The sequence below is a fragment of the Elephas maximus genome, chromosome 20 (genome assembly GCF_024166365.1).
Source record: "Elephas maximus indicus isolate mEleMax1 chromosome 20, mEleMax1 primary haplotype, whole genome shotgun sequence".
Classification (NCBI taxonomy): Eukaryota; Metazoa; Chordata; class Mammalia; order Proboscidea; family Elephantidae; genus Elephas; species Elephas maximus.
In genome coordinates this window covers 55,019,893-55,033,606 of record NC_064838.1, presented here as the reverse complement: position 1 = coordinate 55,033,606, position 13,714 = coordinate 55,019,893, and the positions used below count along the sequence as shown (strand labels likewise).

The window sequence follows — 13,714 nt, the reverse complement described above, 5'->3', positions numbered from 1 at the left end:
GCAACCCCTTGTAACAGAGAGAAGCAGAGTAAGACAGTCAAGTGTATCACAAATTACTGCCCATTACCAAGGAGAAAACTAAGAGGAATATTTGATTGTTGAGGAACAAAAAAGGACTAACCATCTCTGAGGTAGTTTCATCTGTATAATGAAGATAACGTTAGGACTGCTCTGGGATCCTACATGGGATAACATAGGTGAGAGTCCCCATACACTGACTGGCCCATTACAGGATCTCAAAATAGGTGTCATGGATTGAATTGTGTCCCTAAAAAATATATGTCAACTTGGTTAGGCTGTGATTCCCAGTATTGTGCGATTATCTACCACCTTGCCATCTGATGTAATTTTCCTATGCGTTGTAAATCCTACCTCTATGATGTTAATGAGGCAGGATTACAGGCAGTTATGTTAATGAGGCAGGACTCAATCTACAAGATTAGGTTGTCTCTGCAGTCAATCCCTTTTTTTTTTTTAATAACTTTTATTAAGCTTCAAGTGAACGTTTACAAATCCAATCAGTCTGTCACATATAAGTTTACATACATCTCACTCCCTACTCCCACTTGCTCTCCCCCTCTTGAGTCAGCCCTTTCAGTCTCTCCTTTCTTGACAATTTTGCCAGCTTCCCTCTCTCTCTATCCTCCCATCCCCCCTCCAGACAAGAGTTGCCAACACAATCTCAAGTGTCCACCTGATATAATTAGCTCACTCTTCATCAGCGTCTCTCTCACACCCGCTGACCAGTCCCTTTCATTTCTGATGAGTTGTCTTCGGGGATGGTTCCTGTCCTGTGTCAACTGAAGGTCTGGGGAGCATGGCTGCCGGGATTCCTCCAGTCTCAGTCAGACCATTAAGTTTGGTCTTTTTATGAGAATTTGGGGTCTGTATCCCACTGATCTCCTGCTCCCTCAGGGGTCCTCTGCTGTGCTCCCTGTCAGGGCAGTCATCGATTGTGGCCGGGCACCAACTAGTTCTTCTGGTCTCAGGATGATGTAGGTCTCTGGTTCATGTGGCCCTTTCTGTCTCTTGGGCTCTTAGTTGTCGTGTGGCCTTGGTGTTCTTCATTTTCCTTTGATCCAGGTGGGTTGAGACCAATTGATGCATCTTAGATGGCCGCTTGTTAGCATTTAAGACCCCAGACGCCACATTTCAAAGTGGGATGCAGAATGATTTCATAATAGAATTATTTTGCCAATTGACTTAGAAGTCCCCGCAAACCATGTTCCCCAGACCCCCGCGCTTGCTCTGCTGATCTTTGAGGCATTCATTCTATCCCGGAAACTTCTTTGCTTTTGGTCCAGTCCAATTGAGCTGACCTTCCATGTATTGAGTGTTGTCTTTCCCTTCACCTAAAGCAGTTCTTATCTACTGATTAATCAATAAAAAACCCTCTCCCACCCTCCCTCCCTCCCCCCCTCGTAACCACAAAAGTATGTGTTCTTCTCAGGTTTACTATTTCTCAAGATTTTATAATAGTGGTCTTATACAATATTTGTCCTTTTGCCTCTGACTAATTTCGCTCAGCATAATGCCTTCCAGGTTCCTCCACGTTATGAAATGTTTCACAGATTCGTCACTGTTCTTTATCGATGCGTAGTATTCCATTGTGTGAATATACCACAATTTATTTAACCCTTCATCCGTTGATGGACACCTTGGTTGCTTCCAACTTTTTGCTATTGTAAACAGAGCTGCAATAAACATGGGTGTGCATATATCTGTTTGTATGAAGGCTCTTGTATCTCTAGGGTATATTCCCAGGAGTGGGATTTCTGGGTTGTATGGTAGTTCTATTTCTAACTGTTTAAGATAACGCCAGATAGATTTCCAAAGTGGTTGTACCATTTTACATTCCCACCAGCAGTGTATGAGAGTTCCAATCTCTCCGCAGCCTCTCCAACATTTATTATTTTGTGTTTTTTGGATTAATGCCAGCCTTGTTGGAGTGAGATGAAATCTCATCGTAGTTTTAATTTGCATTTCTCTAATGGCTAATGATCGAGAGCATTTTCTCATGTATCTGTTGGCTGCCTGAATATCTTCTTTAGTGAAATGTGTGTTCATATCCTTTGCCCACTTCTTGATTGGGTTGTTTGTCTTTTTGTGGTTGAGTTTTGACAGAATCATGTACATTTTAGAGATCAGGCGCTGGTCGGAGATGTCATAGCTGAAAATTCTTTCCCAATCTGTAGGTGGTCTTTTTACTCTTTTGGAGAAGTCTTTAGATGAGCATAGGTGTTTGATTTTTAGGAGCTCCCAGTTATCGGGTTTCTCTTCAACATTTTTGGTAATGTTTTGTATTCTGTTTATGCCTTGTATTAGGGCTCCTAGGGTTGTCCCAATTTTTTCTTCCATGATCTTTATTGTTTTAGTCTTTATGTTTAGGCCTTTGATCCACTTGGAGTTAGTTTTTGTGCATGGTGTGAGGTATGGGTCCTGCTTCATTTTTTTGCAAATGAATATCCAGTTATGCCAGCACCATTTGTTAAAAAGGCTATCTTTTCCCCAATTAATTGACACTGGTCCTTTGTCAAATATCAGCTGCTCATACGTGGATGGATCTATGTCTGGGTTCTCAATTCTGTTCCATTGGTCTATGTGCCTGTTGTTGTACCAGTACCAGGCTGTTTTGACTACTGTGGCTGTATAATAGGTTCTGAAGTCAGGTAAAGTGAGGCCTCCCACTTTCTTCTTCTTTTTCAGTAGTGCTTTGCTTATCTGGGGCTTCTGTCCCTTCCATATGAAATTGGTGATTTGTTTCTCTATCCCCTTAAAATATGACATTGGAATTTGGATCGGAAGTGCGTTAAACGTATAGATGGCTTTTGGTAGAATAGACATTTTTACTATGTTAAGTCTTCCTATCCATGAGCAGGGTATGTTTTTCCACTTAAGTATGTCCTTTTGAATTTCTTGTAGTAGAGCTTTGTAGTTTTCTTTGCATAGGTCTTTTACATCCTTGGTAAGATGTATTCCTAAGTATCTTATCTTCTTGGGGGCTACTGTGAATGGTATTGATTTGGTTATTTCCTCTTCGGTGTTCTTTTTGTTGATGTAGAGGAATCCAAGTGATTTTTGTAAGTTTATTTTATAACCTGAGACTCTGCCAAACTCTTCTATTAGTTTCAGTAGTTTTCTGCAGGATTCCTTAGGGTTTTCTGTGTATATAATCATGTCATCTGCAAATAGTGATAACTTTACTTCTTCCTTGCCAATCCGGATACCTTTTATTTCTTTGTCTAGCCTAATTGCCCTGGCTAGGACTTCCAGCACGATGTTGAATAAGAGTGGTGATAAAGGGCATCCTTGTCTGGTTCCCGTTCTCAAGGGAAATGCTTTCAGGTTCTCTCCATTTAGAGTGATATTGGCTGTTGGCTTTGCATAGATGCCCTTTATTATGTTGAGGAATTTTCCTTCAATTCCTATTTTGGTAAGAGTTTTTATCATAAATGGGTGTTGGACTTTGTCAAATGCCTTTTCTGCATCAATTGATAAAATCATGTGGTTTTTGTCTTTTGTTTTATTTATGTGATGGATTACATTAATGGTTTTTCTGATATTAAACCAGCCTTGCATACCTGGTATAAATCTCACTTGATCAGGGTGAATTATTTTTTTGATGTGTTGTTGGATTCTATTGGCTAGAATTTTGTTGAGGATTTTTGCATCTATGTTCATGAGGGATATAGGGCTATAATTTTCTTTTTTTGTAATGCCTTTACCTGGTTTTGGTATCAGGGAGATGGTGGCTTCATAGAATGAGTTGGGTAGTATTCCGTCATTTTCTATGCTTTGGAATACCTTCAGAAGTAGTGGTGTTAACTCTTCTCTGAAAGTTTGGTAGAACTCTGCAGTGAAGCCGTCCGGGCCAGGGCTTTTTTTTGTTGGGAGTTTTTGGATTACCGTTTCAATCTCTTTTTTTTGTTATGGGTCTATTTAGTTGTTCTACTTCTGAATGTGTTAGTTTAGGTAGGTAGTGTTTTTCCAGGAATTCATCCATTTCTCCTAGGTTTGAAAATTTGTTAGAGTACAATTTTTCATAATAATCTGAAATGATTCTTTTAATTTCATTTGGTTCTGTTGTGATGTGGTCCTTCTCGTTTCTTATTCGGGTTATTTGTTTCCTTTCCTGTATTTCTTTAGTCAGTCTAGCCAATGGTTTATCAATTTTGTTAATTTTTTCAAAGAACCAGCTTTTGGCTTTGTTAATTCTTTCAATTGTTTTTCTGTTCTCTAATTCATTTAGTTCAGCTCTAATTTTTATTATTTGTTTTCTTCTGGTGCCTGATGGATTCTTTTGTTGCTCAATTTCTATTGGCTCAAGTTGTAGGGACAGTTCTCTGATTTTGGCTCTTTCTTCTTTTTGTATGTGTGCATTTATCGATATAAATTGGCCTCTGAGCACTGCTTTTGCTGTGTCCCAGAGGTTTTGATAGGAAGTATTTTCATTCTCGTTGCTTTCTAAGAATTTCCTTATTCCCTCCTTGATGTCTTCTATAACCCAGTCTTTTTTCAGGAGGGTATTGTTCATTTTCCAAGTATTTGATTTCTTTTCCCTAGTTTTTCTGTTATTGATCTCTAGTTTTATTGCCTTGTGGTCTGAGAAGATGCTTTGTAATATTTCGATGTTTTGGACTCTGCAAAGGTTTGTTTTATGACCTAATATGTGGTCTATTCTAGAGAATGTTCCATGTGCGCTAGAAAAAAAAGTATATTTTGCAGCCGTTGGGTGGAGAGTTCTGTATAAGTCAATGAGGTCAAGTTGGTTGATTGTTGTAATTAGATCTTCCGTGTCTCTATTGAGCTTCTTACTGGATGTCCTGTCCTTCTCCGAAAGTGGTGTGTTGAAGTCTCCTACTATAATTGTGGAGGTATCTATCTCACTTTTCAATTCTGTTAAAATTTGATTTATGTATCTTGCAGCCTTGTCATTGGGTGCATATGTATTTAATATGGTTATGTCTTCCTGATCAATTGTCCCTTTTATCATTATATAGTGTCCTTCTTTATCCTTTGTGGTGGATTTAAGTCTAAAGTCTATTTTGTCAGAAATTAATATTGCTGCTCCTCTTCTTTTTTGCTTATTGTTTGCTTGATATACTTTTTTCCATCCTTTGAGTTTTAGTTTGTTTGTGTCTCTAAGTCTAAGGTGTGTCTCTTGTAGGCAGCATATAGATGGATCGTGTTTCTTTATCCAGTCTGTGACTCTCTGTCTCTTTATTGGTGCATTTAGTCCATTTACATTCAGGGTAATTATAGATAAATAAGTTTTTAGTGTTGTCATTTTGATGCCTTTTTATGTGTGTTGTTGACAATTTCATTTTTCCACATACTTTTTTGTGCTGAGACGTTTTTCTTAGTAAATTGTGAGATCCTCATTTTCATAGTGTTTGACTTTATGTTAGTTGAGTCGTTAACGTTTTTCTTGGCTTTTATCTTGAGTTATAGAGTTGTTATACCTTTTTGTGGTTACCTTATTATTTACCCCTATTTTTCTAAATAAAAACCTAACTTGTATTGTTCTATATCGCCTTGTATCAGTCTCCATATGGCAGTTCAATGCCTCCTGTATTTAGTCCCTTTTTGATTATTGTGATCTTTTACCTATTGACTTCCATGATTCCCTGTTATGTGTATTTATTTATTTATTTTTAATTAATCTTAATTTGTTTGTTTTTGTGATTGCCCTATTTGAGTTGATATCAGGACGTTCTGTTTTATGACCTTGTGTTGTGCTGATATCTGATATTATTGGTTCTCTGACCAAACAATATCCTTTAGTATTTCATGTAGCTTTGGTTTGGTTTTTGCAAATTCTCTAAACTTGTGTTTGTCTGTAAATATCTTAATTTCGCCTTCATATTTCAGAGAGAGTTTTGCTGGATATATGATCCTTGGCTGGCAGTTTTTCTCCTTCAGTGCTCTGTATATGTCATCCCATTGTCTTCTTGCCTGCATGGTTTCTGCTGAGTAGTCTGAACTTATTGATTCTCCCTTGAAGGAGACCTTTCTTTTCTCCCTGGCTGCTTTTAAAATTTTCTGTTTATCTTTGGTTTTGGCGAGTTTGATGATAATATGTCTTGGTGTTTTTCTTTTTGGATCAATCTTAAATGGGGTTCGATGAGCATCTTGGATAGATATCCTTTCGTCTTTCATGATGTCAGGGAAGTTTTCTGTCAGGAGTTCTTCAACTATTTTCTCTGTGTTTTCTGTCCCCCCTCCCTGTTCTGGGACTCCAATCACCTGCAAGTTATCCTTCTTGATAGAGTCCCACATGATTCTTAGGGTTTCTTCATTTTTTTTAATTCTTTTATCTGATTTTTTTTCAGCTATGTTGGTGTTGATTCCCTGGTCCTCCAGATGTCCCAGTCTGCATTCTAATTGCTCGAGTCTGCTCCTCTGACTTCCTATTGCGTTGTCTAATTCTGTAATTTTATTGTTAATCTTTTGGATTTCTACATGTTGTCTCTCTATGGATTCTTGCAACTTATTAATTTTTCCACTATGTTCTTGAATAATTTTTTTGAGTTCTTCAACAGTTTTATCGGTGTGTTCCTTGGCTTTTTCTGCAGTTATCCTAATTTCATTTGTGATATCTTTAAGCATTCTGTAAATTAGTTTTTTATATTCTGTATCTGATAATTCCAGGATTGTATCTTCATTTGGGAAAGATTTTGATTCTTTTGTTTGGGGGGTTGGAGAAGCTGTCATGGTCTGCTTCTTTAAGTGGTTTGATATGGATTGTTGTCTCTGAGCCATCACTGGGAAACTAGTTTTTCCAGAAAATCCGCTAAAAAAAAATGCAGTCAGATCCCTATCAGAGTTCTCCCTCTGGCTCAGGCTATTCGGATGTTAATGAAGCTGCCTGGGGAGGGTGGGGGAGGGAACAGAGAGATAGGAGAGTAGCACCTCAGAATATAGCCAGAGTTGCTTGTCTTGCTTGGAATGACTGTTATATCTGAGATTCCCGCGGGCGCGTCGCCTATGTGTGCTGGCTGTGTGGAGATTGCCCCCGGGGGGTCTGGCCCGCTGGAGTCAAGGTCAGATCCTCCGCTTCCAGCCCCACGCCCAGCGTCAAGGCTCCCCTACTGGGACGGTGCACTCTTGACTCCAAAATCAGTCGCTGCCTCCTGGGGACTTCTCATCCCTCCAGCCACGTGGCCGTGCCGCCCCCGCGAACCAGTTGGGCCGCCTCCCGGGGTTAGTTCAGATGGGTGGAGCAGCTCCCCGTGCTTGTGCCGTGACCGAGTGTGCCGGCTGGGACGCTGTTCTCCCCACTCCAATACCAGCCGCTGCCTCCCGGGGACTTCTCCTACCGGCTGCGTCCCACGCCACCCGCGCGACCCGGCTGGGCCCCTTCCCGGGGTTAGTTCAGGGGGGTGGAGCAGCTCTCTGTGTTTATGCCGTACCTGCGTCCAGTCCAAATCCCGGCAGGACGGTTCTCCGGCTGGGACGCTGCTCTTCCTGCTCCAAGACCAGTCACTGCCTCCCGGGGACTTCTCCTACCGGCTGCGTCCCACGCCGCACACGGAACCGGCTGGTCCCCTTTCCGGGGTTAGTTCAGGGGGGTGGAGCAGCTCTCTGTGCTTGTGCCGTACCTGACTGGTACGCTGGCTCCAGGCTCTGGAAACAATCGCTGCTTCCCCGTATTAGTTCGTTCTCCGTCTCTAAATCTGTGTTTGTTGTTCAGGGTTCATAGATTGTTATGTATGTGATCGATTCACTTGTTTTTCCGTGTCTTTGTTGTAAGAGGGATCCGAGGTAGCGTCTGCGTAGTCCGCCATCTTGGCTCCGCCCCCCAGTCAATCCCTTTTGAGATATAAAAGAGAGAAGCAAACAGAGGGACAGGGGGACCCTATACCACCAAGAAACAAGAACCAGCAGAACAGCGCATTCTTTGGACCCTTGGTCCCTGCGCTGAGAAGTTGCTCAACTGGGGAAGACTGATGACAAAGACTGTCCCCCAGACCTGACAGAGAAAGAAAGCCTTCCCTTGGAGCTGGCACCCTGAATTCGGACTTCTAGCCTTCTAGACTGTGAAAGAATAAATTTCTCTTTGTTAAGGCCATCCACTTGTGGTATGTCTGTTACAGCAGCACTAGATAACTAAGACAATAGAGTAGTTCCCTTCTCCCCCAAAGTCAATCACAGAACATTACAATGAAAAGGGAAAATCAAGCATCACCCAGTCCTAAATGAATAGGCCAAATAATTCAAAAAGTTATGCTCATACACAGAATTCCTATATTATAAAACATGGTTAAGGCAGTAAGACACTACTACTACAAAAAAAAAAAAAACCTGTTGTTGTAGAGTCAATTCAGGCTCATAGCAATCCTACAGGACAGAGTAGAACTGCCCCACAGGATTTCCATGGAGCGGCTGGTGGATTCAAACTACCGACTTTTTGGTTAGCAGCTGAGCTTTTAACTCTGCACCACCAGGGTTCCAGTCATTACTACTGAATCTCGAAACCCTCACTAGAGTCAAATACAGATGAACAGCTGCAGTGAAAAAAACTCTTTGCACTGCTGCAATAGGGACTTCTTCCATCACCAACATCAGGCAAAAGGAAGCCCTTCTCCTCACATTTCTCCAAATCGGTGGGAAATCGGTATAAGTTTTCCTCCTTGCTGTAAGGATTACGGGTTGACAAGTAGAGATAGAAACCTGTCCTCCAAACTGGTCATAAAAATCAAAGCTGAAACTCAAAACATTTCCTCCTGGTACAACAATCAAATGGCTGGATTTTCAAACTCGCCCTCATAGCAATTAAACAGATAATGCATCTAAAACGCCTTTTTTTTTAATTGACTGTATTTTCTCATTATAAATACAGTATATAAAATACATAATTTATAGACTGAACTGGATCTTATTAAAGGCCTAGAAGTGTAGCCCTAACATGCTTATGGGAAAAAAAATGTGTCCTGAATTTTAAACAACTTACACACTAACTTTTAGGCCATAATCAAGAGAAGGCCAGAAGCAAAAAGCTGTGAGATAAAGAGGGAGGGTGCGAGCGAGTTGCCTTAGTTGGCAGAAGAGGCATCTAGATTGCATTAAACCACAGTTGCTAAGAAAATGTCTTCACAATAACTGCCTCTTCATTTACTCTCTCATTTAACAAGCATTTAAGTCTTGCCCTGTGCCCAATGCTGTGCCCCTACACCAAAAAAAAAAAAAAAACCCACGGCCGTCAAGTCAATTCTGACTCACAGCGACCCTATAGGGCAGAGTAGAACTGCCCAGTAGAGTTTCCAAGGAGCGCCTGGCAGATTTGAACTGCCAACCCTTTGGTTAGCAGCTGTAGCACTTAACCACTACGCCACCAGGGTTTCTGTGCCCCTACACAGGGAATAACAATTGTTCTAAAACTAAACGCACAGTCCTAGGAATGAAAAAATTTCATTTCACCTTCCTGAGTAAACCACATATCCCATCCTAGTGCTCTGAGATCACAAATGCCTACCTTGATTACCTTGCATTGCCTCCTTCTCAGAACACTTGAGGAAATATCTAGTGTTATTATTACTCTACGTGCTGAGGGAAAAGAAGAAATTAACACTTATTAAGCAGTTGGAATGCTCTCATTTGATTTTTACAACCCTGTTAAGATAGGTAAATCTTATCTCAAATTTACACATTGAGAAAAACATGTTAAATAACTTGCTCGCGGCACCAATAAAGAGAAGCCAGGACTCGGAACTCCACCAACTTCACCACACCAGACTTCCTCCCCAGAAGGAAAGAAATTACCACTTAAGTGCCACTGGACAGATCAGTTTCAAATCAATGACTTGTTACTCTAGTTAAGCAGTTCTGAGAGCAAGTTATAGAGAAAACAAACCATCAACTTCTCATTTCACAGAATCTATTCAGTATTCAGAGAATGCTCTAAGAGAGAGGGTAAAATGTCCCCAGAGGTGAATCCCAGCTCTTCGCATCATTTCCCAATTCCTTCTCAACAGAGACTCTAGGACTCTGGTTCCTCTTAACACTTCCATCTTGTGCGTTACATTATTATGCTGTTATAAGCTAATTAAAATTTCAGATAGTTACCTTTCAAAATGAGATTTTCTACCAGCATAGAAGACCTCTCTGCAGATCCTTAAACGTAAATACATTCAATTTCACACACTAACTTGCCTGACGATTTTCCAAATCGTTTGTTACCACTGCCAGTTTAAAAAGTTATTTTGTAGTAAATTTTGAACTAAATCTTGATGGAACTGCAGTAAAAACGGGATATAAAAATCTTTGTTCCCATAGATTCCCTATCTATAATTTTCCATTACGAGCTCACAAAAGATTTGTACATTCAACATTTTAAATGTGTTTCTAACTGAACGAGATGACAAGTGACTTAATGAAATGCGGCTCAACTCTCTTATCCTGTAACTGCTACAAAACACATTACAGAAGTAAAACTAGCATTCAATCTCCTCTTAAATTATTAAGTATTCTTTGTAAAGAAGTGGGATGTTAAAAGAATCATTTAGCTGTTGGAGTTTAACATGAAGACCCCAAGGTGAATAACAGTCTCATCCAAAAACAGGTTTTCTAATAAAACTGTAACTATAAAACATACTAAACTCAACAATGATACAAGTTCAAAAACACTCTCCGTTGTAGGATCACTATTTCTACTTACTGAAGGCAACACCAGTTAAAACGGATCAAACATTTGCAGTCAACTGTCAGCAACACTTGGAACTGGGAAAATGATATCAACGTTCTTCATCTTTGTGTCAGGTTCCACCTCAAAAATAAACAGCCCTCGGGCTTATGAACTCAGGTGCGGAAACTCATTAAAATCAAGGTTTTGAAGCGGAGAAGACAGATTCCCAGAATTTGGCTTCTTGGGAAAAACCTCGCAACAAAAACCTCAGGCAGCTGTCCAGGCCCTGCCCGCCCCTCCCATGGGCCGCACCTGCCTAGGCCGAGCCGCCAGCGCCCCCTGCCGCCTTCCCTGCGCCCCAAGCCCGCCCCGAGCCCTTGGCCCACCTCCACGCCCCTGGCCCGCGCCCCGCGCCCCGCTTCCGCCGCGCACCCGCCCCCACCCCGCGCTCGCCCCGCGCCGAGGCCGCGCAGCCTGCGGGCAGCGTGGCGGGGGGGGCGCGCAGTCGCGAATCGAGGCGGGGCCGGCGTCCTCCGGTACCCCTTCTGCAGCCAGACCCGAGCCTCACCTACCTACGCCGTATTTCTCCTCCTCCGTGGGGGTCCACATGGCCGGACCGGGCGCGGCCCCGCGGGCGCGGCGGCCGGCCGACAGCGCGGCGGGGACAGCCGCGGGCCCGGCTGTGGCGCACCGCGAGCCGAGGCGGGGGCGGTCAGGCGGCGCGGGGCAGTGGGCGGTGCATCCTTCGCTGGCCGGCCGGGATGCCGCCGCTGCCGCCACGTTCGAGCCGCGAGGCTGCCCGGACGGTCCAGCAGCTTCAGCTGGTACGGGCGAGGGCTCGCCACCTGGCCGCCGTGGCCGCTCCCACGCCGCCGCTCGGTTCCTCACAGCTCCGCCGATCGGCTCCCGGCGCCGCCGCGGCTCGCCTCACCTCAGCGGGCTCGCAGAACGCCCGCGCATGCGCCACTTCGCGGCGCGCGGGGGCTCGCGCTGCCCGGGCTCGCGCCGCCCGAGCCCGCGCGCGAACCCACGCGCCTCTGCCGCGCGCCGGCGGAGGGAAATTTGCGAGAGGCGATTGGACGGCCCGGCCGGGGGCGGGGCAGGCTTCTCTGCCCGCCCGGGGCCCTTGGCGGAGGCGAGCAGGTGGCGGGGCCATCGCCCCGACCCGGAGACTCTCATCCTGGGTTTGACCTTGGAGCACTGCGCGCGCGTACACACACACACACACGCACGCACGCACACGCACGCACACACGCACACACACACTCGAGCTGCTCCGTCTCTCTCTCTCTCTCTCACACACACACACACACACACACACACACACACACACACACACACACACACACACACGAGCTGCTATGTCCCATGCCTCCTACCGGGGCCTCAAGAGCCCCCTGGTCAGAGACATTAGATCCTGTAGAGGAGAGGACGACACCGTCTCAGACGCCTCTCATTGTCAGCCGCAGCGCTATGACTGCCCCAAGCCTGGAAAGGTCCCCAAAGTCACCATGTACATCCCTGGACCCAGCGAGATGGGATCTCCGCAGAGGGGGATGCAGTGGTGGCATACTCATACTGCTCATTCCTGGGTTCCCAGAGCGCCTTCCAGGCCCGGATATTTGACGCCTCCTCTTTCTCACTTAACTGAGTTGGTCTGCGTGGTAAATGCCTGGGACCTGAACAATCACCCTGGACCTCCTTGTAAGGAAGCGCTTCCTCCTTGGACTCCATGAGTCCTGCCAGTCCCAATACCTCTGCCCCTCCCATGTCTCTGCTCCCACATCTTCTTGAATTCGGGCTTCTTCCCAAAACTTTTATCCTCTCTGTTTTTGTTTTTTTTGTTGTTGTTGTTATCCGTGGTTCCCTAAGAATCCATTCACTCTAATGCCTGCAAATGTCGCCTTGTGACCCTAGCTCAGCCTCTCACCAAAGATCAGAATAGAGTTCACCAGAACTGCAAGACTTCTTTCTACCTCCATCTGGACCACATGGTATTCCCAGCCCCGATCCCATCAGATTCATCTGTCACCGACATCACGAGGTCATTTCTCATTATTGTTCTTGAACACCCCCACTCTTCAAAACCCAGCTCAATATCTCATGTCTAAAAAGTCTTCCTTGATCCTGCAGCCGGACTGGATCCTTCCCTCTTTTCCTGGGATTCCAACTGTGTGTTTGTGTCTATTTCCCCCCATAAGACCGTCAGCTCCCAGAGGGCAGGCTCCAGGGCACAGTCACCTTTCTGGTCCCTCAGCCCCTTGCCCAGCACCTGAAATATACTTGTTGAATAGAAGGAAAGCCTAATCCATGAATATCTCGGTAATCAACAGATTTTGTTGGTTCTTCCTTCACTAAGTCTTTTGTGATTGTCACTCCTCCCAGGCCTAACTGTGTTCACCTGAATTATTTTGGTGGCCTCTCAGCTCCTGACCTCTAGGTTCCTCCCCCCACCAATGAAGGCTGATCGCTCCTAACCTGGGAAAATGTCTGTTCTGTGAATGACCTTCTCAATAGACAGGGCACTCTTTTTGTCCCAGAACATAACAGAAGAGATGTTCTTATTTATGTAGTTAGGTGTTCCTGAAAAACAGACCCCTGCCCAATGGCGACAAACCAAAAAAATCAAACCCGTTGCCATCAACTTGATTCCAACTCATAGAGTGACCCTATAGGACAGAGTAGGACTACTCCATAGGGTGCCAAGGAGCAGCTGGTGGATTCAAACTGCCGACCTTTTGATTAGCAGCCGAGCTCTTAACCACTGTGCTTTGTCATGTCATTCCATGGTGTGTGGCCAGTGGCCACAATGCTTTCCCCAGGGAGCTTTCCAGCAAGTGAGGCTGAGCTACCCAGATCCTATGAACCTAGGAGGGCTGTGGTTATTTCATCCTCCAGTTCTGCTCCCTTATCTCATGTGCATGATGACAGTAGGACAGTAGCAGAGCACAGGGCCAATATTCCCCAAGTTTAATCTCTTGTTCCCAGTCTGAATCCACCTTAGATGACAGCTTTCCCAGACAAAGGCAATCCCATGCTAGGACTGCTGGGAAGTGGGAGGGCACCAAGGTGAGAAGGAGAGCATCTAAT

The 13,714-nt window shown here is 44.4% G+C and overlaps 1 protein-coding gene across 5 annotated transcripts in view; it reads right to left on the bottom strand.

Annotated features, from left to right (window-relative positions):
• Positions 1–11,277, bottom strand: part of DOCK3 (dedicator of cytokinesis 3) — a 547,636-nt gene extending 536,359 nt beyond the window's left edge. For all 5 annotated transcript variants that reach the window (XM_049861907.1, XM_049861911.1, XM_049861908.1 and 2 more), the window contains exon 1: positions 11,197–11,277. In XM_049861907.1, the coding sequence (XP_049717864.1) occupies positions 11,197–11,233 (37 nt within the window). In that variant the 5' untranslated portion in view covers positions 11,234–11,277. The remainder of the gene's footprint in view (positions 1–11,196) is intronic.
• Positions 11,278–13,714: the final 2,437 nt, after the last annotated feature.